This window comes from Egretta garzetta, unplaced genomic scaffold (assembly GCF_000687185.1).
Source record: "Egretta garzetta isolate BGI_Z169 unplaced genomic scaffold, ASM68718v1 scaffold769, whole genome shotgun sequence".
NCBI classification, from domain to species: domain Eukaryota; kingdom Metazoa; phylum Chordata; class Aves; order Pelecaniformes; family Ardeidae; genus Egretta; species Egretta garzetta.
Genome location: NW_009260831.1, coordinates 156,847 through 181,693, shown reverse-complemented (window position 1 = coordinate 181,693; position 24,847 = coordinate 156,847). Strand labels below are relative to the sequence as shown.

The window sequence follows — 24,847 nt, the reverse complement described above, 5'->3', positions numbered from 1 at the left end:
GGCGGGACCCCGGTGTGTGGGGAGGCTGCTGAGGCTCCGATTGTAAACCCGTGTTGGTTTAGTTTATGCAGTTAAACTTGCTGTTTAATGAGGAATGCAAGGGAAAAAAAACCTGTATGTAGGTTAATGCTTTCTTTTTCTTTCAGAATATATGAAGAAGGAAGGGAAAGTATCCCTGAACATCCGTATCTCTTTGAGGTAAATACATATATGTGAATATACAGCCGTGTAACCTGGGTCTGGAGGTTTAAAACACGCAGCCGCTGATCAACAGCGGAGATACGTGCGGGGATATCACGGAAAAAGGAAAATTTACCTCAGCGATACCTTTTTAGATCTGCCTCTACCTCAGGGCGGAGAAGGATGCGCAGAGTGCCGCCTTCCCAGGGCCATCACCAGCCTTCACCTCCCCGCTCATTCTTATGTTCCCCCTGATTTTTTGCACCTGCTAACAGTTAAGGTGGTTGGAATGATTGTAGGGATTGAGCACAGGTGAGAGCGTTATGGGGTGGAGGCCATGGGAAGCACAGAAGGTGGGTGCTGGAAGGGCAGGACAGAGCTGCTGCAGCAGCTGCCCCAAGGGAGCGTTTTCGTGCAGGTAATCCAGACCTTCAAACCTGTGCCTTCTGATGGCACGCTTTTAATCTAAGCGCTTTTATAGGGAATGGGATATATGTGTGAAAATGGTGATTGCTTCTAATGGCTTTTGGAACATAGGGATGGCTGGAAGATCACAGAATGGCAAGGGTTGGAAGGGACCTCGGGAGATCATCTAGTCCAACCCACCTGCTAAAGCAGGTCCTCCTACACAGGACTTCATCCACGCGGGCTTTGAGTATCTCCAGAGAAGGAGACTCCACACCCCCCCTGGGCAGCCTGTTCCAGTGCTCTGTCCCCCTCAAAGTAAAGAAGTTTTTCCTCATATTCAACTGAAACCTCTTATGTCTCAGTTTGTACCCATTGCCCCTTGTCCTGTTGCTGAGCACCACTGCAAAGAGTCTGGCTCCGTCCTTGTGACTTCCACCCTTAAGATATTTGTATGTATTGATGAGGTCCCCTCTCAGCCTTCTCTTCTTCAGGCTGAACAAGCCCAGCTCCCTCAGCCTTTCCTCACAGGGGAGATGCTCCAGTCCCTTTATCATCCTAGTTGCTCTTCTCTGGATTCTTTCTAGGAGTTCCTCATCTTTCTTGAGCCGGGGAGCTGGACACAGTACTCCTAATGCTATTTATTTGTATGGATCTTGGGATTTATACAAGTTTGATAATCGTTTGGAAATAAAATCAGGTGGTTATTTAAAGATACGTCCATGTGGAAAACTGACTAGGTGTGAAGAACCAAGCAATGCTTCTCCGTGTGTGTGCAAAAGCCTAAGTAAAGATTGATATTCCTTCATTCTTGAGAACAGGCTTGAGTTCTTTAATGTCTCCAAACAGCATTTAGGGCTCTCATGAGACATTCAGAGAAGTAAATTGATATTTAATGTTACTTTAAATGAGCATTCTCCATCTCAAGGGTATCTAGTGACTGCAGTCGCTACTTGACAACAATGATCCCTCAGTTCTCAGATTATCTGAAGTGTTGTTCATCTAACCAAACTTCAGTTCCTCATAGAATCAACCTGTTAGAGATTAAATTTTCCATGCTGGTGAGTTGAGAGTTGTTGCATTTACACAGTTGATTTGATTCCACCTATGGCGTGCAGTAACTGAGTTCTCCTGAAGTAAGAAAGCCTTAGATTCACGAATGTCTGCAATAGGGTTGGAAAACTGTTTGTGGAATTAGTTAATTTTGCAGTTTCTGGTATAAAAAAATGCTGAAATGCAGCATTTATATGTATTGTATTGAAAAGTTTTAATTTTTTTTTTTTTTTTTCAGACTGATGTAGAGATCTGTTTGATTGGCAGCAGTTGCAAAAGTCCCATTGAAAGATTTTGGAATGGAAACAATATGATATATATTTTACAGAAAGCAGTAAGTATGTATATTGCTTGTTAATTTTTTTAAATGTCATCTAGACTTGAATGCCCATCAAATATTTTCACATTTTTTGCCTTACCTGTGCATTTCTCTTAAAGCAACACAATGAAGAAAGTGATTCAATGGAAGAATCAAAACCAGATGATGCTATTTATGCCTCTGAGCTTTTACCAAAGGAGAGTTCTGCACCAGTGGCGCTTTCTGTCAGAAGAGCAAAGTAAGTGTCAAAGGTCTGCCTCCCCTTTTCATGTAATTTTCTTTTGCAACTTTCATCTCTCTTCCTAATATTCAGAACCTGTATTATTTTCAATCCCCCCAAATTAAATTACTCATTAGTTTAGTGAGATGTGACTGGTTTTCGTCCTGCAAAATGGTCCCCTGGCTAAAAGTATTCCTAACAAAGTAGCTAAAGTCAAGGTACTGGAAAAGCACTTGTGAGCTGTCCCATTAGGTTAATGGGACTGTCTGGGTGTAGGTGAGCAAAGAAAGCTTACTAAGACTTCAATGCTTGTTTTTGGCTTCTGTTAAAAAAAAAAACCAACCCAACATTAAAAACACCTGCTATTTTTGGCTGTTATTGAAATACCAAGACATGGTACCAAAACATGGTGACTAGTTTGCTTAACTAACTTATTCTTCTAACACACTTAAAATGTAAAATTCAATTATGATTTCAGAATCTTTAGTCTAAACTAAAACATTATATCAAATATATCCTCATTTATCATATCTTACTTCCTCCTTTGTGACTTCAGTGGCTCTGCCTGTAAAAAGAGGATTGTAATACTACGTTCTCTCTGTAAAATGATTTGATGTCTGCTAACGAAGGATGGTAGATAGGAGTTACATTTTATGTAAGGGATAGATTTAGCTATACTTGCTGGCATCTTATTTTTTTTGTTTCCTGTTCATCTCTCTAGGCAGTTGATTTCCTTGTATACAATGGTACAAAATCCGAACATGACCCACTTGAAGATAAGTGAACTGGTTGTGCTTCCTCCCCTCTGGATAAGGTGTGATGGTTCTGATCCTGAACATACTTGTTGGCTTGGAGCTGAGCCCCTCAGAGCTGGAAACAAAATCGCAGGAATCAATTTTTATATGGTTACATGCGATGGTAAGGTTATAATGTTGCACATAAAATCAAATGAGGAAGGTTTGAAAATGTGGGAATACTGAGGTAGTGATGCTATCTTTGTCCTTTGTGTGATGTTGGCTTGGTACTGCTCTATATTCCTTGTTTTAAAAAATGGGAGGGGTGGGGAAGAGAAAGATAAGATGTTTTTAACCCATGCTGTGTAGGGGTGTCCTGGTTTCGGCTGGGGCAGAGTTAATTTTCTTCCTAGTAGCTGGCATAGTGCTGTGGTTTGGATTTAGCATGAGAAGAATGTTGATAACACACTGATGGTTCAGCTTCCCTGCCTGCTGGGGCACAAGAAGCTGGGAGGGGGCACAACCAGGGCAGCTGACCCCAACTGGCCCAAGGGGTGTTCCATACCATATGATGTCATACCCGGTATATAAACTGGGGGGAGTTGGCCAGGGGGTGGCGATCACTGCTCAGGGACAGGCTGGGCATCAGTCAGTGGTTGGTGGGCAATTGCATGGTGCATCACTTGCTTTATATATTATTATTAATAGTATTATAGAATTATTACTACTACTTCTATTTTACTTTATTTCCATTATTAAACTGTTCTTGTCTCAATCCATGGGTTTTCTCACTTTTACTCTTCTGATTCTCTCCCCATCCCACCTGGGAGGGGAGTGAGCGAGCGGCTGTGCGGTGCTTAGTTGCTGGCTGGGGTTAAACCACGACAGGGGGAAATAACTTTTTAATGTACTTAATGTAACAGTAGCTGTGCAGGCCGACCTTCACTCTGGGGCAGTAACTTTGCAAACTGAAATTGCTGCTATTCAACTTCTTATACAAGTACTGACTCTTACCAAACATTAATCTGTTAACACCAGCTCTTACTATCAATAGGGCAAATGAAAGAATGCCTGCTTTCTGAAGGACAACACGAGTTGTACTTGACCAAATGGAGCGTTTGAGAATTAATTTTAAGTGCTAAATTTGAATTGTGTCAGCTGTTTGTTTGATTCTTTTTTTTTTTCCTTTCCTAGGTCCTACAGCTGATAAAACCTGTTTTGCAAACCTGGAAGAGCTCAAAATGGCACATAAAATGAAACATCATTCATCTATTGTAGGTTTTTATGATCTGCCGTGCCTCCCACCTCAGTTTAAAAACTCTGGGTTTGGGTTTATGATACTGGTTTTGGGAAGCTTTATAGATTCTATTTAGAATCTCATCTTAGTATGATGCTGTAGTACAATAGTCTCTTCTGAAGTAACGTTTGAGCTCCCTATGTTGTAATGCATTTGTCTGATATTAGACCTATTTGTGTGTGTGTGAAATGCTTTTAAAAATGTTTTGCATGGGTACAAAACCATCAGTGTTGTGGTGGTTTTGTTTTTTGGTTAGGTTTCTTTTTTTTAAATCTGTTCATTCTAGGTGATGACAAAAGGATTTGCTCAGTATGAGTTCATTAGAGCTACTGCAATAGAGGACACAATTGTAGAATCTGAAAGCAATATATATGTTGATATTACGTGGAATAATGTAGATAAGATTCTGGAGACACCCTCCCTAACTTCAGCTGCCATGCTGGTAAGTCAAAAAGGAAAAAGCAAACAAACCCAAACTCTTCCCACAGCTTACATCATGGGTAGTGTAAAGGAGAGAAAATAACAATGTCTCTTGACATTTCTGTTTATTTTTCTTTATATAAGCAACACAATGTATTCATAATTAAATTATAAATTATGCTGATATGCATTTCACTGATGAAAATTTTAGGACACTTGTTTTCTCAAGTTTGAAACTGACACAAGTTTCTGGAACTTTCAGAATATTACACTGGAGTCTGGGGACCCCAGAAGTCCTGTGTATCAGCTGTATAGAGAGCTGCAGTTTCTCCTTGTAAGTATGAGTGAGAAATTCCAATTTCAGATATACATGGAATGGTGATTTTATGTATTAATAATTTACCTTATTTAAAACTTCATCAGGTGTTTCCAAGATAACTTGAAGCTTTTAGTTTAGAATAAACTCTTGAGTTCAGTTTTGGAAATCTTGAATACCAAGAGGCCAAATCATGAACATGAAAGCCAGGGAATTCAAGATGTTTCTAAATTCATGGTTAGCTGTAGAGAGAGAGATGTGTGATTCTGGGAGAATTTAACTACAGTTTTAAGTGTGACACATGCAGAACATCAAACAAGAACTGATTTGTGTTGTTTTGGTTTTGATGATGCTTTTAGGATTTGGCCAAAGGTTTGAAGACAGGTGTAACTCAGTGGCCTGAGCCCTTAGAGTCTGAATCAGCTGTTGAACTGGTCCAGGAATTTCTGACTGGTAATTGCCGCTTCTTCCATGGGGAGAGGGGGATGTCGCATTTCGCAGAAATAAAAGGAAATGCCACATACAATTTTTAAAGTATTAGAATTAGAGATGTTAATTTCTGTGCTATAACCATCTGCACAGAGTAGTTAAATAGGTTAGTCATACCTCTCTGTCATTTTTCTTTCTCATAATATCTTGTATAAAAGTACTAATTGTTTCTTTATAAAATGACACAATAATGTTTAAAAAGCAATTGACAGAGTTCTGGATGCATCTTTCAAGTTATCTGATGTGTGCAGGAACTTCTAAACCTGCTGAGTGTCCTTTTGGTGGTGGAAAGCAATACTTTGATGACATCTTAAAACGAAGCACACAAGATTATTGATTCCTTCTGAAAACTGTTGTGAACAATATGTGTCTTGCCAGAAGTTTAAGATACTAGAAAACAAATCTAAAAAGAGACTTGGATGTAGGAATGCACCAAGAGATTTTCAAATGCAATTGTAATTTTTTTTAGTCTGCAGATAAAACTTGGAGAAACAGACAAAAATTCTCTCTGCCGAATACATGTGGAAGAAAACCAGAGACACTTATTAGATTACCTGCTACCCCTTACTGTTTTATCACTGAATCTTAACTTGTTAATGCTTAGATAAGAGAATGTAGTAACAGTGTTTGCGGAAAATGTATAGCTTATAATAAAAATATTAAGAAATGATATTTTCAGACTATACACTTACCCAGTAAAACCAATGTTTAAATGGATAAATTTTGCCTATTGGCTGTCCAGTCAGTGTATTTAACTATGCTGTGCCCAGGGATTTATACAATTGGTTTGGTGATTTATGTACTTTTTTTTTTCATAGTGGTGAAATTTATTTTTCTCTTCTACTAGATTTAAAGAAGAAACTGGATGGATATTATATATCTGGAAACAGTAATGAAACAGAGGTATATGCAATTTCCTACCAATTGCCTTGTCATCTTGTCTCTCGCGTAACTGTAGTTATGTTAAATTTTGACTATGTCTTGTGTATTGTTTATGTATTTATGTAAATACATAGACATAAAGATGTAAAGGAAGATAGATCTCTTTCTGTTTCTGCTGTGTAAAAATAATAGAAGAAAGCACTACAGGCAAAGTTAGGAATTCCGTAGCTATCCTATCATGGAAAATCCACTGTAATTTTTACCTTTAGAAAACCTCCCTCTTTTTCTTTTTTTTTTTTTTTTAATTCTAAATGGTCTACCAGTGTCCATTATACATTTTTTTTTTTTATGTAACTTAGTGGTGTGAAGCTGTTTTGATTTGTTTCTTTCCCTTTTTCACTACCAAAAGCTTGCAAATTGAACTGTATTCTATCGACTGCAATCGCACTCCCATGTCTTAACCACTGTTAACCACTCCTAAAGCTATCAGTCTCGTGGTGTCCTAGTTTTTTTCAGTATCTCTGACCTTTGTGCCATTGCATTCTATCGCTAATTTGCTTTTCTTGCCTAATTTAATGATTTGGGGCTAATGGTATCAGTTGGACATCCGTCCTATTTATCTAGACATTTATGATGTTCTAAAGAAATGGACAAATTCAAATTATAAAAATGTCTTCACTTATATTGGGATTTTTTTCCCCTTTCAGTCTACATGGAAAGATTTGGGTCTTTTTCCTATTGAGAGGGAAGTTGCATTTTGTTCATGAGCTAAAAATGCAACGATTTCTGTATCAGCTAAACCAGAAATATTCAGGATCAGGAGAATAGGGAAATTGTTCGGAGAATACACATATGTATTCATTTTGGCCTCCCAGGGCACTGCTGGGTATGCATACAGGTATTTAATTATCTATGAAGTCAGTGTAGCATGGGTTGTATTCTGAGGTAGTGCTTGCTGGACTGTATTCTTGCTATTTACCAATGCTCCGTGCATGGTGCCGTCGTGAGGCCAAAAGGACCATCTTGGGCTAAGCAGCTGGTTCTTACTAGACTGAGCTTTACTTGGCTATGATCAAAAGTCTTTCTGATAATAGGCTTCGCTTCCTGGTCCAAAGCTAGCCATTATCCAGTGTGATAATTCTGAAAAGAAGTGGTCCCTTTTTATAATAAATATATGCTTCCAAATTACTATGCAGTAGTAGTTTCTGTGTGATAGTTTCCCTAGAAAAGGGGACAAATTAGTGATGCACCCAATTGTGATCTCTGGAGAGAATTTGAATTCATGAGTTTTTTGAATCTTAGGCATACTTTTTTTACCTAAGACAAACTCTTTCAGAAAATCAAATGCGACACTGCTGCAGTGGACAGTTCAATAAAATCAATCTTCAGTGAGCGAGGAGACCTGGATTTTGCTGAACAACTGTGGTGCAAAATGAGAAGTAAGTGTATTGTGGTATTTTACCCCATCTGTTTTCCTCTAGTTCTTCTGTTCTCCATATCTACTATACTGTCTGTCTGTCTTAGTGAAATGAATATAAATTTCTCTGAGTTTTCAGGACTGATCAGCCTTTTTGAAAAAGAGCTAATTTTAGGTATGTAAGATGATATACTTTCTTACAACATGTGAAGATAGACCAACATCTAGCAGGACATACTGTATTTCATTTTATTTGATTGTTAAAGGTACTAAACAATCAGTAGTACTCACTGCTCTAAAACTGAAAACTTTATCTATAAAATTTTTGTCTTTCTACATCTGAAGGACAATTTTTAAGTTGACACGGTGCAACAAACTGTATCATTCTTGTAATGCCATTCACAGCTCTTCAGTAAAATGCAGTTTTATTAATTTATTACTATTTTTTCAGATTACTAATGAACTTGTTAAGGTGTTCCAGAGATTATAACAACTCCTTTCTGTTTGAGGGATGGAGTATCCAACTTCTAAATCCCTTTCATTCCTGTCAGTGCAACCACTGTTGTTTGAATCAGAACTAGAGAGCTAAAATGTACTGTGATGACTGCAGTGTGGTCTGCTCAAGGGCAGCGTCACCCACACAATGCATGGAGGCTTGTGTCTTGCTCAGGAAGCAGTTAGGTGGATTAATAGACACTAATAGTTCATATTCTAGATAGATGCTGTTCAGTTAAATTTATAAAATGTGTTGAGCTGCAATGCATCTAGACAGAATGTAGCCAAAATGTGTCGTGTGACAACCTGCTTCTGGTGTTCTCTAACAGTCACGTGCAGTTCAGTGGTCTCTCTTGATCGTTGTTTCTTTAGAGTAACCCTTTTTAAAGTCATGAGATGACAAATTACGGGAAAAGCAGTGCAATCTGTCATTTCAGCTATCAGTCTTTAAGTGAAGGGTTTTGTTCCTGCAAGTAAGCGTTGGCCTAATGTTACTGACTTAACAGCTAGAGAGTGAGCCTGGTCTGAGAAATAAAATATTGCATCTTTTTTTCTTAAGGTGTCAGTTCCTATCAGGAGTTGGTAGAGTGTTTCACACTGATCATAAAATCCTTGGAACGTGGTGAGATACAGCCATGGGTATGTATTTGTATTTCACAATACATTTTAAATTTTGAGTTGTTTGAATTAGAATAGAGTTCTTGTCACTTACCTGCTCCTCATTTCTATGTTGTATTATTTTTAAATAATTTCCAGATGTCACAGTTCACCTCTGTTTCCGTGGTATTGTACTTCTAAACAATGTTTATGATGTTTTGTATGCAGTTATGTCACGAGGAAACTTTTCTAATTTTTAGATACATCAAGGGAGTAGCAGTTTGCTAAGTAAATTGATTCAACAGTCTTATCATGGAAAGATAGAGGTCGTTTCCCTCAGTGGCATTGCTCCAATTCAAATGCTCTTGGAGATTGGTTTGGATAAGATGAAGAAGGATTATGTCAGTTTTTTCATAGGTAAGCCTGATTACCATGATTAGAAATTCAAGATCAAAACTAGTCCGTGCACGAAATAATGACCTTTTTGATGACCTCAATCTCACTTCTGCTCCCATCTGCTGAAGTGCTGTTTCCAGCCTCCTTAGTAACTGTACTTTTCATTTTTATATGATTTCAAAATTTTAAGAATGAATTTCATTCAAAATAACTATTGCTTGCATAGCAGTGTGCTTCTTTTTCAATGTGAAAAAACCTTTAGGTTGAACTTCCAGTAAAAAAAACCCTGATTTTTATAATTGTGGACTGTTTTGTTTTCTTATGTGTTTGCTGTAGGTGAAAAAATAAGACTGTCATGCTCTTTCTGTCCTTTCCTTTATGGTCTATATGGGGTAAAAGGAAACCAGGCAAGGGTATTTATACATAATGGCTGTGTTTGTACAGTCAGTAGTGTTTAGAAAGATATTTTTGATTACTCGTGTATATATATTATAGTGGAAACAAAAGTGGAAAGATTTTTGTAAAGTACTACTTTTTCTTGAAAACATTGTAGCTTCATTTTCAGTACTATAACTTCGGGGTTTTTTTCTGAATCTCTTCATTTCTTGATTTCTTTTTGCTTTGTCATCTTGTTTTTATTCTTTGTTTTATTTACTGTTTTATTTTCACTATTTGTAGACCTATCTGTCCCAAGGAGGTTGGTTGTCTCAAAGTATGTAGTAGGTTTCTTCATTGTGCAGCCTTGGTGGTAAATAAGATAATGCCTCTACCATGCCACTTTACAGGGTTTTTCTTGGTTTGAATGATTAATTGTGTCAATAAATAACATTGCAGTCCTAGCATCTTTGCACTTTTCTATGGTAGAATTCCCTGTTTGATTACCTGAATGTTGCTTCTTTCATCTGACACTTTCTAGTAAATTTTAATTATTTTTTTTTTTTCCGCCCCCTTGTTCAATTTACAGGCCAGGAACTTGCAACGTTAACCTACTTGGTGAGATGCTTATGTTTTTTTGTTTGTTATTTTTTTAACTCTGAAAGCAGTATAAAGTAGAGCACACTTGATTGATGGTGGGATGCAAATGATATAATTCCTCTAAGCTGAGAAAGTGAATCGCAAATCGTAAGGATGGGACAATATACTGCAGAAATGTCATCATGTTGTTTCCTTATATGTTATTCCCTAGGTACCTGATACGGGTCATTGTCAGGCAGGACAGTGAACCTTTGTTCATATTTTGATAGCATGGAACTTTGTTCTGACTCTGCTGAGCCATTCTTAATAATTTTGGCTTCTCAAAAGAAGCAGGAAAATTATTTTAGTATACTGAGGATGTCTTGTGTGTCTGTAGAAATTGAGTGTCCAGTTAAGAGCAGAAGCGGTTTGCTGTTGCAGGATTACTTCATTTCCACATCAGTAGATCTACAAGAGCAAGTTCATCGTGTTCAAAAGCTTCACCACATGCTGGAAATAATGGTCAGCTGTGCAGTCTTACTTCAGTTTAAACATGAGAACCTCTTCCCTTTGACACAGTAATTATTTCATCTTTACTTCCTCCTCTTTAAATAACAATAACAAATAGATTGTCTTTGACAGTTGTAATGAAACCCTCTTCAAAAAAAAAAAAGCAACTCTCCTTAACGTTGAGGATTTTGAGACTGCAGAAGTAGCAGTTGGATCTTCCTGTTAAATTTTGCTCTGTGACTAAAATTGAAAAACAAATGAAACCATAAAATCTGAGAGTATAGTTATTTTTGCACGAGGTTTATGCAGTGTTGCACAAGCATTTCTCCAAAGAAAGATAGTAACTAGCTGATTCTTATTGTAGAATTTGCATGAAGTATTATAAGGAAAACCCTCTAAATGAGAAGCATGCGTTTCAACTGCCAATCAGACCAGCACTTGTCAAGAAGTTCTATCAAAAGTAAGAGAAACTTTACTCTTCGCAGCATTCAAATTCAGATGTGACTGAACACCTGACTGAGTTTTGACATTTCATGATTATTCTATCAGTGCTCACCCAGAAATATGGAAAGTGGATGTAAGCAGTGGGCATGGACAAAAGGAGGTTAAAACAACGTGGCAAGTTAGTACCAATCCTCCAGTTGAACATATGACATCAAACAATACAGGTAAAGAGTGCTTGTGGTGACGTGAAATAATGAAAGTACACATTTCAAATTCAGTTTTTATACTGGATTCAGTGGATCTGAACTTTTTCTTACTTACATCTTCAGCAAAAGCAAAACTGTTTTGTCTTTTAATAAAAGGGTGAGATGGTATTTATAGAATATAAAAGATTTTCAGAAAGTGGTGACTTTCTGCCCTCTCACATTTGCTGAATTATGTTTTTAGAGTTAAAATGACAGAATAGTTCCAAATGTGGTATGATTGTTAAATACTCTACACAGTATTTATATTTTATTTCTAAAATCTTTGCCAGTATATCTGAGAATGGGTTTGAAGAGAAATTTATCTTTTACTGAAGGCTGGCCTCCAGCCCGAGAAGCAAGCAGGTACTAAGGAAGGAAGACCTGCCTGGCTGCAATCAGGTGTAGAACAAGTGAAAAAGCATGAGAATGGGGAAGAATTAGGCATATAGACTGGTATAGAAATAATTTGCCTTTTTGGGGTGAGGTTTGATATTGGGTAATGCTTTGGCAAAGCTTTCCTGTCATTCTCAGGTTTTGTCATAAAGTGCTCCTTTCAGTAAAACGGAAGTTTTGAATCCAGTTCTTGAAGCTGCTACAGGAACTAATCTCTACAATTTATAAGAATAGTGTCTAATCACTTCTTTTTTTGTGTCTATGCAGGTCTCTTTTCCGATTCCACAGTTAATGGAAGCGGTGAAGAAAGAATGTACTTTATTACAATGGCTAAGTGCAGTCAGGTGCATTTCACATAAATGCATGTTACTCTACAGGCAGGCACTGGAAAGGTACAGTAAAGAGGAAAGTTCAGTATTATCTGTGTCCCAACAGTGTATTTAGAAACACTCTGTGCTTTGAAGAGCAGTACATCTTACTGAGTTACTTGCTTTAATATACTTGAAGGGTGACATACACAGCCATAATTCGTCTGTCCGCATCTAGTCTGTTTATAAATGTGCAATTATAAGTGTACAGTATAATTATTTTGAAAATATAGAAAATAGTTTTGTTCGTATATTTGCAAACATTCAATAAAGTTCTGCACTTTGGGGTTTTGAATTTTATTTATTAAGAATGCAATCAGACACTGTTCAAAGCGTGAATTCTTAACCCAACAAAAGAAGCAATATTGTCATGTTCTCCTGGTGTCGAGTGACGTTTCATCATCCAGATATATTTGGAAAGCTGTTCGTCCAGGGCATTGTGAACTTCTGCCAGTTTGATTTTCTTTGTCCCTGTATTTATATTTTGAGTATTCTTTGATATACTTCTCTCTCCTCTTCAAATTCTTTTTTTTTCCCCTCAATGCAAAGTGAATTATTTTAAGTGTTGTCTTGTATACTTTTGCATAATTTTCTGAAAAAATGTTCAGTATAATTGGCTGGCCATAATAATTTAATATGTTGGCATTAATTCCTCACAGTTGCATATGTTCTTATGTTGATTAGATAGCGTATGTAACCTTTTGGTAGTGCAACTTTAAAAAAATTGCATAGTGTAGTATATGCTGGTAAACTAATTTGAGACAGAAATGTTTTGCATTGAGACAGAAATGTTGTGCATAAAAGAAACTATTAACTATTGATAAATAAGAATAAGGAAAATCCCAATATTCATGCTTTTTAAAAACTCTAAATTTCTACCATTTCTGGTTTCTCCTCAGTAAATCTTATTTCTTATCCCTTTCCTAATGTTACAGCTTAGTAACTCTCAGTTTAATAGTTAAAGCCTCTGAAGAGGAGCTAAGAACAAGGCTGTGCTTTGGATTTATGTACTGCTACTCTGCAGTCAGTGTATGCACAGGCAGTGTTGCAACTGTAGAGCAAGCTAAAGAGAAAACTCGTTTGTTGCTTTGCTTTAGAGGAATAATCTCAAGCACAACAGAAAAACAAATATAGCCAGGTGGCCATATTCTGGAGCAAATATTTTATAATCATGTACTTAAGAAGACAATTTGAGGGGGAATATTACATTCTGGAAGTGCTTGGATTACTTAAAATGCACATTTCTGTGTGTAATGTTTTATAAAGTCATATGAGGTAAACTTAGTTCCCTGTAAACAATACTACAGAGTCCTTGGTTTAAATCTGACTCAGCAGTTGTCGTCTTTGATTAATCACTTCAAATAATTCTTCTCCACACCTGAATAGTATGGCATATATTATCCTAATTTTTCAACATGAAAAATAAGTTAATGTTTAAGCACTGCTCTTGGAATAGTTAAATCCTTTTCCATTTTAAAATAATGTGTCTGTCTCTCTTCAAATAGCAGTTCCATGCTAATTAGAAGTCTGTTGATGAACAGACTGAAATCAGAATTTGCAAATAGCTTTTAATCACTTGAAATTTGTACTGGCAAGATTTGAATCACTTTAATCTTAGCTAACTTTTTTGTTGTGAACAAAATGTATAGTAGATTCCAAAATAATAAGAAATATAAAATCTGCTACTTAAAATTAGTAGAAAGTAATGCAGAAAGAAAATATACTTTGGGTTTTGATTAAAAAAAATGTTTTGGAAATTGAATAGAAGAAACTGTAGAAGCGCTAGGTGCATAGGTATATTTCTTTATCTTTACACTGATATGAAAAGCGGCATTGGTGGTAAACTTTAACCAATATAAACCAGTTGCATTTTATTATGCAAAATGAAGATGTGTGTAAGCATGCAATTTTATCTGTGATTTCGAAGGTAGAATATTAGTAGGACAATACTGATGAGTATGCAGAGTGTGAAAACTGAAGGAAGAACAATCTCTGTCACTGTTTCCATGTGAGTAATCAGGGAATCTAAAATTTGAGAAATGAGTAATATGTAAGAAATTTAATCTTCTGGAGCGTACTAATTGTTAATTTAGGATTAACATAGATTAATGTTTTATGGCTAAAATTATTTTGTTAAATGTTGACATTGGCATAAACAGCAAACAACAAACAAACAAAATTTTTCTAAGTCTGCAAGAGCTGGAGTATATCCATGACAGTTTTCCCTCTTTTTTTTTTTTTTTTTTTCCCCTAAGGTAAATTTTTGAAGTTATTTCAGTGCTCAAAGGGCTGCAAAAATTGTGCTGCCTATGAATTAGCTTCGCTATGTTAGCAGCATTCTACTGTTCCTTTGATTTTCATTTGCACCTCTCCCCCTCAAGGGAGGTGTAGAAAAGAAAATTGTCGAAGAGGAATCCTTGGGAAGGGCTTTACTCTTTTTATGATTGTTTTGCAGCTCTTTGAAAAATGAAGTGGGTTTTATTTTGTAGAATTTTGCTCTGGAGATAAGCCTTAAAGAATTCAGTAAACCCAGTTAATTCACATAGCCTCAACTGCTGAGTGATACGTTCTAAATAGGGTAAACTTAGGATGACTGCTTTGACATTTTCTACCATGTAGAATTTCTCTTATCCTTTCTTATTAGACTTTATAATACTTACTTCATCTTTCTTAAAAGTTTCAGAAATCCACTCTGGAAGACTATTCTCATAGTTCAGGAATTATGAAAGGTCCTGAGTTACATTGGGAAGGTCTTAAGTGAGATGGATTACCCTGGCACCGTGGAAATAGCAGGCAAAGTCTTTTTATGTATTCTTGAGCAGATGCTGTAGCTTATGCTGTTGTTAGCTTTGTTACCAGGAGTATGAAAGAGCAGAAATGTGGCTTAACACTACCTTAGGCTAGTACTTAGCCCATTTTTTAAATAGTTTTCAAACATTTCAGAGATTTTCTGTCTGCACGGTTGTCTTGATTTCTCTGGTTTTGTTTTATGTTTGAAAGAGCATTTAGCACTTTTATTATTTTAAGGATAATACTGTCATCCCTAGCCTTAATTTTAAGTAGTAACTCTTGTAGTTTGTGTATTCCATTAATGTCCAAAGTTGATCCATTTAGCTACGGTGTTTTTAGTTGGAGAGAGAAAATAAAGACGTTTTTCTTTAGCAGCTTGTTGTATTTGAAAGCTGTTGTGCTTTCAGGGAGAAAATTCCTTTTAGGACCTGCTAATAGTAGTATTCACAGCAAAAATTAAACTCTGAAAGTTACATAATATGCTTTTATAAAACAAGATGCATAATTACCTGTAGCAAGGAGTTGGTGTGTGGCAGAGCAAGTGTCCATGGCCTTCTGATACCAATTTTCCACCTGAGAAGGTTGACATGCAGCGGTTCTATTAGACTGTAATATGCAGCTTCTTTGTCCTTGAACATTTATCCACTACAACTGACATGCAACTATTTTATTCTGTCAACATATGACTTTCTGAAAGTTTCTTTGGATCTTTGTGATTTTTATTGCAACATATTTCTTCTAGTTAATTGTTTAATAAAATTTTAAAAAGCACATAATATATTCTATATTATTTTCCAATAAGGTAGTATGAATGTGTAATTTTATGCCTAGAAATCTGAAAGAGCACTGGTAACTTATGATTTAGAATTTTTGTTCACATCAGTAAGTTCAACTGGAGTTTGTGAAATGCTTTAGAAGCTGAAATTGAGGTCGTTTCCACTTTCTCTGGAGGCTTGTGTATTTAACACAACCCTCATTTACAGAACGAAAACGTCACATTTCATGTACTGTATTCATGCAAGTTGTTTCATGAAATTCAGTGTGGTATTTGCCCATATGTTGAAGAAAAAAGGAAAAGAAAAAAGAATGAAATTAGCAATTGACATCACCTCTCTTGGATGTGGGAATCCATTTGCATGGATAATCTTTTTATAATAGTCAACGGATGCCTTCGGGTATCGTGGTTTGTTCTTGTTTTTAAAATCAGTGTGATAAAATCCAAATCTTTCCGAGAAGCCTTTGTTCCATTCAAATTTATCCAGCAGTGACCAGGCAGTATAACCTTTGACATTAACACCATCGTTTAGAGCTGTAAACAGAATACAAGTTATTCTGTTAAACTTGTTGCCTGGATTTGTTGTCCTTAAAATATGGTTCTGTTGGTGTTTTGTTTTATACCAGAAAGAAATGCGGAGTGGGGAGGAGGACAGAAAAGTGGCAAAGTATAAAGTGATTTAAATTCTTTGCAAATGTTATCTTTAGCTTAGAGATACTAAAGCTCTACAAGAATGGTAATTAGGTGTAATTTCTTCTTTCTAAAAGTGGAAACTGATGATCTATTACAGTATTAAATCTCATGTAGGTTATTGTATTAGCATCAGTACATTTGGCTAGTTTGGTTGTCATTTTTGTGAAAATTTATTAGTCTAGTTTGCTGTCCATTTTGATCTGTGAGTATTTATTTCTCTACAATGTAAATTACAGGAGTAAAAAATAATCAGAAGGTGAAAAAACACTCAAAAAGCTCATGCACTAAAAAGATGTTTTTAAAGTTACCTTTCAGTATTTCATTAATATATCCTTTCAGATACTCTATCCGCCACTCATCACACAGTTGAGTACACTGTACCTTTTCAGAAACTCCATTCTCTGTTACATAAATGAGAGGGTTCCCATACTGTGTCTGCAAACAAAGATGTGTTTAGGCTGGTTCATATAAACAAAATCATCTTACTTTGACAGAACGAGATTCTTAGTAAAATGCATTAAAAGCAATTTTCTAGATTTACTTACAGTTACCTTTAGTAAGAAAAATGTGTACCTACGAATTTAAGTTAACTACGGTCTTTATTTTGAAATTAATGAATTCTATAGTTTTCTAAACTGAAATTATGGTTTTGGGGTTTGGGCTGGGTTTTTTTTTTAGGCAAAGAAACTTCCCAAATATATAGGTTGAAACGGTTGAAAAATCTAAAATAATATAAGTGCAGCTCCTGCAGCTTCTGCATGTAACCAGACATTTGTTCACTTGCTTTTAAAGATTTACTCCGTAATCACCTTAATGAAGTTGAGTAATCTTCTGAATCCCCAAGGCACAGAATATAACCATTTGGGTCCTGGAGCTGGCCATTTTGGGTCCACCAGTTCAGCCAAATCACGGTCAGTGTGGTAACTGGATGCTTGTAGAAAGGGAAAGCTCTTCTGTATAACATAACGAGTAGTAAAATGACCTATTCCCAGGAAATCCGATGTGCCTTTAATATAGGTTTTCTCTTGCACCGAGAAAGTTGGTAATCTTGATGTCCCCAGGCCCTGCTGGGTACTCTTCCTACCTATCAAAATAATTACAGGAGACATACTTCCGAGGAGCACAGAAATTTGTTTTCTTTACCTCGCAAACAATAAATACGTTTTTCCTGAACTCGGTGTTAGTGTAGAGCACAATTTAGTTTGATTTCTTTTTTAAGATGAAATAATCTTTCATCCTTTCGGTTTGGAGAAGTAAGTTGGGTACAATACATGTAGAAGACAGTGAATTAAAGTGGTGGTTTTTTGGTTTTGGGTTTGTTTGGTTTTTTTTTTTCCCCAAAAAGCATGATAAATGTCAACAGAATGCTTGGAAATACAACATGACAAGAACAGAAGTGCCTTGCTGCTGGGTACATTGCTTATCTTCTTCATTCTGTGAAAAAAAAGATAGTGGAACCTTGTAGAAATGGAAGCTTTATTGATGGAAAAACTGCTGGTTCTATGTCCCTAGGTGGAAAACCCAGAAAAATATTTGCCAAATCCCTGTCTTGGTTAGGCCCCTGAAAATGGACTGTAACTGGGAAGTGAGGTAGTTGCTTCCTCTCCAGTTTGGAGCACTCAGGTGTGCAACTGTTGAGCTCAACAGCAGCTCAACTTTTTAGTTCTAGTATGTCCCGCAAACTGCTCAGGAGCCGTGTCCGTGGGCCGTTTGTGGCTTAGCCTCGTCTCACCAGTGTCCTCATACCTGACTAAGCTATGTGTTGGTCAGGGGCTATTCCATTGTAATATGCTGTAAGGGTGTAATTTTTTCATGTTACAGTTGGTTACTGGGGCTTACCTACGTAATTCTTCATAATTTCTGGGTAGTCTCCTCTGTAAATTGGATTTGCAAACCATCCCAAATGAAACTGTATGTATCTTTCGGCAGCGTCTCTGTCTGTCTGTCTGTGTGGATCAACAGGTTCACCCCAGCCACTAGTTAAGGAAATTCCAACCATACCTTAAAAGGCAAAGTGACAATTCTGCAGTTTATGCATAATCTTTAAGCCCTTAATATCAATAGAAGCATAATTACAGAATGAATTCTTATTACCTTGCTGTTCACTACGCCATGTGTTATTGTAAGAATGCCATACCTTCGCGTGAGTCTGTAAGTTAAAAACAAACAAACAAACAAAAACCCAACCAAAAAGCACATGCACATTTTCATCTGTTATGCCATAGTTGGTAGAGAAAGCTAGTGAAGATCAAGAGCAGTTTTTGCACTAAGGTGTGCCTGAAGATACCACAATTTTTATGTATATTGTGGAAGCTTTAATTTCATATATAATGTCTAAAAAGCTTTTATGCAAAGTTCTTTACCTAAATCTGTGAGGTCCCCATGCAGATAATATGCAGCATTCACTATAGTGTTCTGTCCAGCGTCCCCAGTCTTTGCATGCCCTTGCTTAAGTTATTCAGGCAAGTGAAAGTTTATTTTTAGGAGAGCCAGCCTTACTGAAGTCAGTTGCAAAATTCAAGTTCATTTCGATAGGTCAGAGTTTTACTTCTTGTTTCTAGAGTAACCTGGATATTTTTTATATTCAGTCAGTTTGAAATATACTGTAAAAGAGGCACTTAAATTATAAGGAGAAATTTAAGTTGTTGCAACAGTGTCATTTCATGCTACACCTGAACGTGCATTGGTGGTTTGGAAGTCAGGTGATAATTTTGATGCGCTAGTTAGAAATGACATCATTGCATAAACTCTTTTTCTGTTTAAAGAACAGAATAAAAAAATCTTAGTCTGCTAAAAATTCTTAATTTACACATAATTTAAAGCACGATTTTAGTTTTACTTTAATGATATGGTGCGCTGCTTTGTATGCTCCGCATCCACCGAGCTTCAGTCCTGGTGCATGTTCTCCTGTTTCATAACCCTTTTCAGCGACTGCCTACAAATACATAGAGTTAATTACTCTTCGAACAGCAGAGTTAACAAATTCGCTACCATCCTATGGGCTTAGATCCTGTGCTCTTCTGCATCTGTGTTTCAGTCTCTTCTCTCCAGTCCCCTTTTTTCTCCCCCTCCCCTTGGCTCCCATCTACTGCCCCACTGCTGGGTTGATAATATGCTGTGGCTCGTTGGAAGTGACGTGTTGGTGACTAGCATTAGGGGACTGACTTGCCAGCTTGCTGTTACCTGATGAAACACATTCAAGTTACAACTGCCTTTCTAATTTCTCTGCCCCTCTCCTTCCCAGCTGATGATTTTTCAAAACTTCACAGGAGTTTCATGGCTTGAAAGTCTGCCCTTGTGCAGAATCTGACCACTGAGATTTTTTGGGCACAAAGATTAACGGCGTAAGTCTCTGCCTCTTCCTCTCCAATTTTTAACCTACTTCCCTGTGGTGTCACTTACACAGTTCTGTTCCCAAAACTGTGGAATGGGAGTGATTGGAAGGAAAGCGTTGATAACTTACCCAAGGATTACTAAAAGTAATCCAGTGTTTCACACGATCACCAAACTTCTCAAAACACAGATTTGCATAATCATTGAAATAATTTATCATGCTTATATTTTGCCAGCCACCATACTTTTCTTGGAGAACCTTCACAAATAAGAATGGAGAATACTTATAAGCACACTTAAAAGCATGCAGGCATCTTTAAACATTTTTCTAAAGTACCCATAGTCCTCAAACTTCGAAATAAATTTTCTATCAGAAGCACTTATATTAGGTTTTTCACTAATTTAAGTATTGTCTAACCTGTGGAAGATCCCAGTGGTAGAGGCTCACAATAGGAATAATATTGTTTTCCAGAAGACTATTAATTGTATCGTTGTAGAACTGTATTCCTTTCTCATTCAATTGCTCTGCTGATGAAATGCACAGACAAGAAATTACCTGGACTGTTTTTCAAATAACTGGAAGAATAGAAATCTAAAAACTTTAACCAAGGAATTTTACATTACAGCGATGGGCGTGCTGTAATGGATGGGTAATGGTTAAACTCCGTTCTGCAGACAAAGAAAGAGAAATCTCTTTAATGGTAATGTTAAACAACTATGGTATACTCCAGGAGTAATATTACTTGCCTGCTAATACTGGTAAGAACTTGGTGAAATTGTTACGCTTACTTTTGATGCCAGTGGGCATAATCCGAGGCCATGAGATGGAGAACAGGTAGTGGTTAACTTTCAGCTCCTTCAGTAACTGAATGTCATCCTGTGAAAAGAAAATCCATTTAACATATCTCAAGTAGTTAACATATCTCTGCAGTTACTCGTCTGTGTTAAATAGGACTGAATACAGAAAATCTATGGAGTTGAACAAAAGAGGATTCCATCAGTTCTTGTCTGCATTTGCTTTGAGATGATGGCTCTTTCTACTTGTGTACTTCCTTTTTCACCATTTTTTTTGACTGCAAAAAAGTCTTTTAATGTGTTGCATTAACAACTGTGGAAACTGAATGGATTCACCGTCAAATAGAGGATGGAAAAATGAGTTGAGGTATTCTGCAACACAATATTTATGTCAGAATTTGTAATGTGTGTGCTCTAAAAAATAATGTGAGCCTGTAAATCTTGACCTCAAACATTTTGGCTTAGGTACAAAACAATGATTACTCAGGCTTTCATTTACTGTGTGATACTGGAGTTCGTAGTGAGTAAATGTTGAGATACTACCATTTATGCCTGAATCCTGTCTTAAAAATAGGTTCTGTGGTCACCACATCAGTCTCTTCTGATGCAACAGCCCAGTGAGCCTCAGAGTTCCAACCCCTCTGGGTTTTTATTAAGCTGCTCCTTCAGGCTTTTACTTGTTTAAGAGAGATCAAATGAAATCTCTCCTGCATTTTCGCATATTTGGTAGTAAGGCATAATTAGTTTCTTTCCTCTTCTTGCTGAGACCTCTGGTTCTCCCTTGGATTTCATATATGTGGAAAAACCTCAGTGGAATATAAGTTCTATCAATTTAGTTGGAATTCCAATCATGTAATGCTGGCTTCTCACAACCATTTGATTTCCTCTTGCTGTGTGTCTGTCTGTCCTCAAGTACAGTGATTCTAAAATTGTTTTGGTAGTTTTAAGCTTGGAAACATATTGCTTGTAAAGCCGCATTGATTATTTATTTGTTATCCATTCAAAAAATGGAAAACATTCAGACTGAATTTTAAAACATCTGATAGTTTTATTGTTCTTAAATACACAGAGAAAACCTTTAAAGCTGCTCAAACACAAAAAAATATGTTAACTTTATTCAAACCTCAAATGCGTTCTTTGTTGTTGTAACTAAGCATTTTGACTTCCCACAAAATTTGGAGTATTTCTGTGGACACAAAAATCCTGAAAACCAGACATATTTGGGGAATATTGTGGTATCACTGATTCTATGAGATTATCAGGAAATAAGATTTTACTGAACGAATTGAAAATATCAGCCTTTGGCTTCCTAAGTTGAATGTGGCTGTAGAGCAACCAAAGCATTTCATCTTTGCTGTTATTTCAGAATGGGAAATCGGTGTGGTGAAATGGCTCCAGAATGTTTCTAGAGGGATAGTTCCTCTTTAACGATACCTTAACTTTGTAGTAGCCATCACATGCTGAATCTCCTGTTTCATTTCTGAACACTTTCCCTTTCTCATGAGTAAAAGCATCCCAGATACTTGGTCCTTTCCCATCCTTGTCCCAGGCCCCTTCAGTCTGGTACGCAGAACTTCCAACACCCCATAAAAAACCTAGAGGTAAAAAGAAGTGGGTTATGATTTAAACATTTTCCTGCAAAACTGGTCTTATACTTAATCGTCATATGAGAAAGTAACTGATACCCCTTCACAGCTGCATAGCTTGGTGTGAATTGGGCATGATTGCATGCCTGCTGAGCGAGGCCAATGTTTTCCACGTGAAACTTCATCGGTGCATAAAAAAGGACTGTCTGAAAACGTGGTATAGACTAAAGGGATCCTTTTCTGATGCACTGAAAAAGGAATCTAGTTCATATATTAAACCGTGTTACTTTACAGTGGTGAGGTAGTGCATTGATAGCATGGCAAAAATACCTTATGGTAAGAAAAAATTAGGTTCCCACCATCATTTCTGCCTGCTAGTTTTTATGGTTTTTTAGTGATTGCAAGTCTAGCTGTTGTTATGTAAAATATATAGGAAGATTCAGGGTTATTTTCCTAGTATTATACAAAAGGACATGATTAATCCATTTCATAAGCCACTTAAAAACTTGAGCATGAAAACAAACCAGTGCCTGTATCTTTTTAGTTTTGATTCTGGCTAAATGAAATGTGTGTGTATAAATATATGTTGAAGAAAGGGCAAGGTTTCATAAAGCAGTACTGAAGAGTGGACTAGATAATCCTAAACAGCTTGAAACAAACCCAACGCAATTATTTCACTCATGTTCATCTCTTAAGTTAGCTGCATAACAAAGGATATTTTTAGTTCATAATTCTTCATTAGAATCATAGAATCATAGAATCGCTTTGGTTGGAAAAGACCTTTAAGATCATCGAGTCCAACCGTAAACAGCTGTAGATAATTTATGAAAAAGGAGAAGAGTTCTCAGGTGTGATTTGTTACACTGTGCATCTTCATCAGACAGGAAAGGGAGATCTGGATATGAAATATTCATTTATTAGCATTTACTCTAAATTTACGGTTTTAAGTGACTATATGAAGCACAGGGTTATGTGAATCCTTATGTTTCCAGGGCAAGGTGCAGAAGATGATATTAAATATGAATTCTGCAGGAGCCTGAGTTGTTGTTTCTGCCATTTCCCTTGGAAGGACAAGGAAAACCTTTTGGTAGCTTTCTTGTGCAAACAGACAAGTGGATCTAGAGCATTAGAAAAACCACAACCAACTGTAGTTCAAAAGTACCAGCTGGAAAAGTGCCATAATAGAAAGAGCCTGGATTATTCTTTGTCCACTGGAAATCCTCAGCTGTATTCAGCCATATTACCGGCACAAGCATATACCATATTCTCAAAATATAAGTCTTCATCACTGTTAATTTGCTGGTTGCAAAGTGTTCTCTGCAAGTTCCCACCTGATAAAATAGAAAAGCATTGTCAGGTATCGCTGCTCTGCAAAGTAGGCTTAGGGTGATCAAAAAGGAAAAGCTTATTTTTTCCGCTGAATGGGTACGATTTCAATTCAAGGCTAAAAGCCGTTCTTGGGCTAAGCGGAAGATGCAGTTAAGCTTCTGGCAGGGTGATGAAAATGAGAGAAGAACAAAGTGCAAAATTATAACTATTAGAATTACTCCTTGCATATTTTCCATAATGCTACTTGTCTTTACTATGTTGTAAAAGGCTCTTTGTCGGTAGCTATTTTGTTCTGGATTTCAAACTGCCCAACCAGTGTCAGTAACTAAAACCTTGCAAACGGTGATTGTGAGTGGGAGCAAGAAATAAAAGTGATTGTGCTGCTAGCATCTTGCCACTTAAATATGTAATGGAAAACAACCTTGTGGAAGTTGAAAAGGAAAATTAATACTTGCAATTGTTTCAGTTTTAATAATTGCAGCTTTTGTCTTGATTATTATGTCCCTTTTATCCAGTTCCAGCATCAATTTAAAATGTTACTATGTATGTGCTATATTTTTAACTGCTAAATCAGATTAAACTATTGGTGGGATGACCAGTTTTAACCACTTTAAATAAAGTTTCAGAACAGCGCTATTTTCCCCAAATTTATACAGTTCCCAAAGGATCTGTTTTACATTCCTGAGCCTCTGTTGTTGAATTTGAAGATGGGATTAGAAAGTAAGGAAAAGTAGAACAAATATCTTACTAAAAATAATGATATTTTGTATTGGAGCATTGCATAAAAAGTAATTGCACCTGGAACTTTGAAAAGCAAACTGGTATTACAGGATTGGACATGTACACTGCTTATGTGAGACAGAGCATTTGAGAGCCTTAGGGGTCCCAAAAGCAGATAAATGAAGGTCTGAAAATATCACGTCCTTGCCTGCCTGTATGAAACCAGCCTTGCTGCAGCCTTTCTGCAACATGCAGGAAGGGAACTGCGTTTTACATGGCAGCTCTTCGCATCAGCTCCTCTTGCACAGCCCTGGGGCAAGTGACAGAATGGGGGCGGAAAAACCACCTTCGGAATCAGGTGTGCTCCTTCACCATCTGTGCTAGGAGATGTCAGTAATGGGAGACCGGCTAAACAGAATTAAGCAACAGTTTATTTCTGACTTGCTTTTTACCATGGTTTTCTAGCATCTGGCTCCCGTGTGTGAAAAATTTAGGACCTGCGCTGAAGCCTGGTGGGAATATTTGCATTGACTTCCCTGGACTGTAGGTCAAGGCTCCAGCGATCTGTGATACCAGATCCAAACAGCCTGGGGAATACCTGGCTTACTCACAGGTTGGTTCCTCACCAAAATGAAAAAATCAAGTTTGGCTAAACCCAGGAGCCGAAGGAACCACTTTTTAGAACATATAAT

At 36.9% G+C, this 24,847-nt stretch overlaps 2 protein-coding genes across 3 annotated transcripts; one reads left to right on the top strand and one right to left on the bottom strand.

Moving 5' to 3' along the window:
- The first annotated feature begins 146 nt into the window (after nucleotides 1-146).
- Nucleotides 147-12,645, top strand: ZWILCH (zwilch kinetochore protein). Of its 2 annotated transcripts, XM_009646937.2 has the most exons (17): nucleotides 147-198; nucleotides 1,877-1,972; nucleotides 2,077-2,195; nucleotides 2,899-3,095; nucleotides 4,106-4,185; nucleotides 4,495-4,650; nucleotides 4,891-4,962; nucleotides 5,304-5,397; nucleotides 6,281-6,336; nucleotides 7,652-7,754; nucleotides 8,787-8,866; nucleotides 9,085-9,241; nucleotides 10,185-10,213; nucleotides 10,616-10,752; nucleotides 11,049-11,144; nucleotides 11,234-11,352; nucleotides 12,034-12,645. In XM_009646937.2, exons 2-17 carry the CDS (start codon nucleotides 1,949-1,951, stop codon nucleotides 12,123-12,125), a joined length of 1,611 nt encoding a protein of 536 aa, XP_009645232.1. In that variant the 5' UTR covers nucleotides 147-198; nucleotides 1,877-1,948; the 3' UTR covers nucleotides 12,126-12,645. The 2 variants fall into 2 exon arrangements, with proteins under 2 accessions (XP_009645232.1, XP_035758231.1); XM_035902338.1 differs by lacking the exon at nucleotides 147-198 and having other exon boundaries at nucleotides 1,894-1,980.
- Nucleotides 12,646-12,722: 77 nt separating this feature from the next.
- Nucleotides 12,723-23,362, bottom strand: LCTL (lactase like). The gene is made up of 13 exons (XM_035902340.1): nucleotides 23,269-23,362; nucleotides 21,955-22,115; nucleotides 20,515-20,602; nucleotides 20,144-20,253; nucleotides 19,856-19,984; nucleotides 19,232-19,327; nucleotides 18,487-18,541; nucleotides 18,232-18,393; nucleotides 17,202-17,476; nucleotides 16,701-16,827; nucleotides 16,034-16,233; nucleotides 15,434-15,497; nucleotides 12,723-14,159 (listed from the first exon to the last, which is right to left on the bottom strand). Exons 1-13 carry the CDS (start codon nucleotides 23,360-23,362, stop codon nucleotides 14,044-14,046), a joined length of 1,677 nt encoding a protein of 558 aa, XP_035758233.1. The 3' UTR covers nucleotides 12,723-14,043.
- Between the last annotated feature and the right edge of the window lie 1,485 nt (nucleotides 23,363-24,847).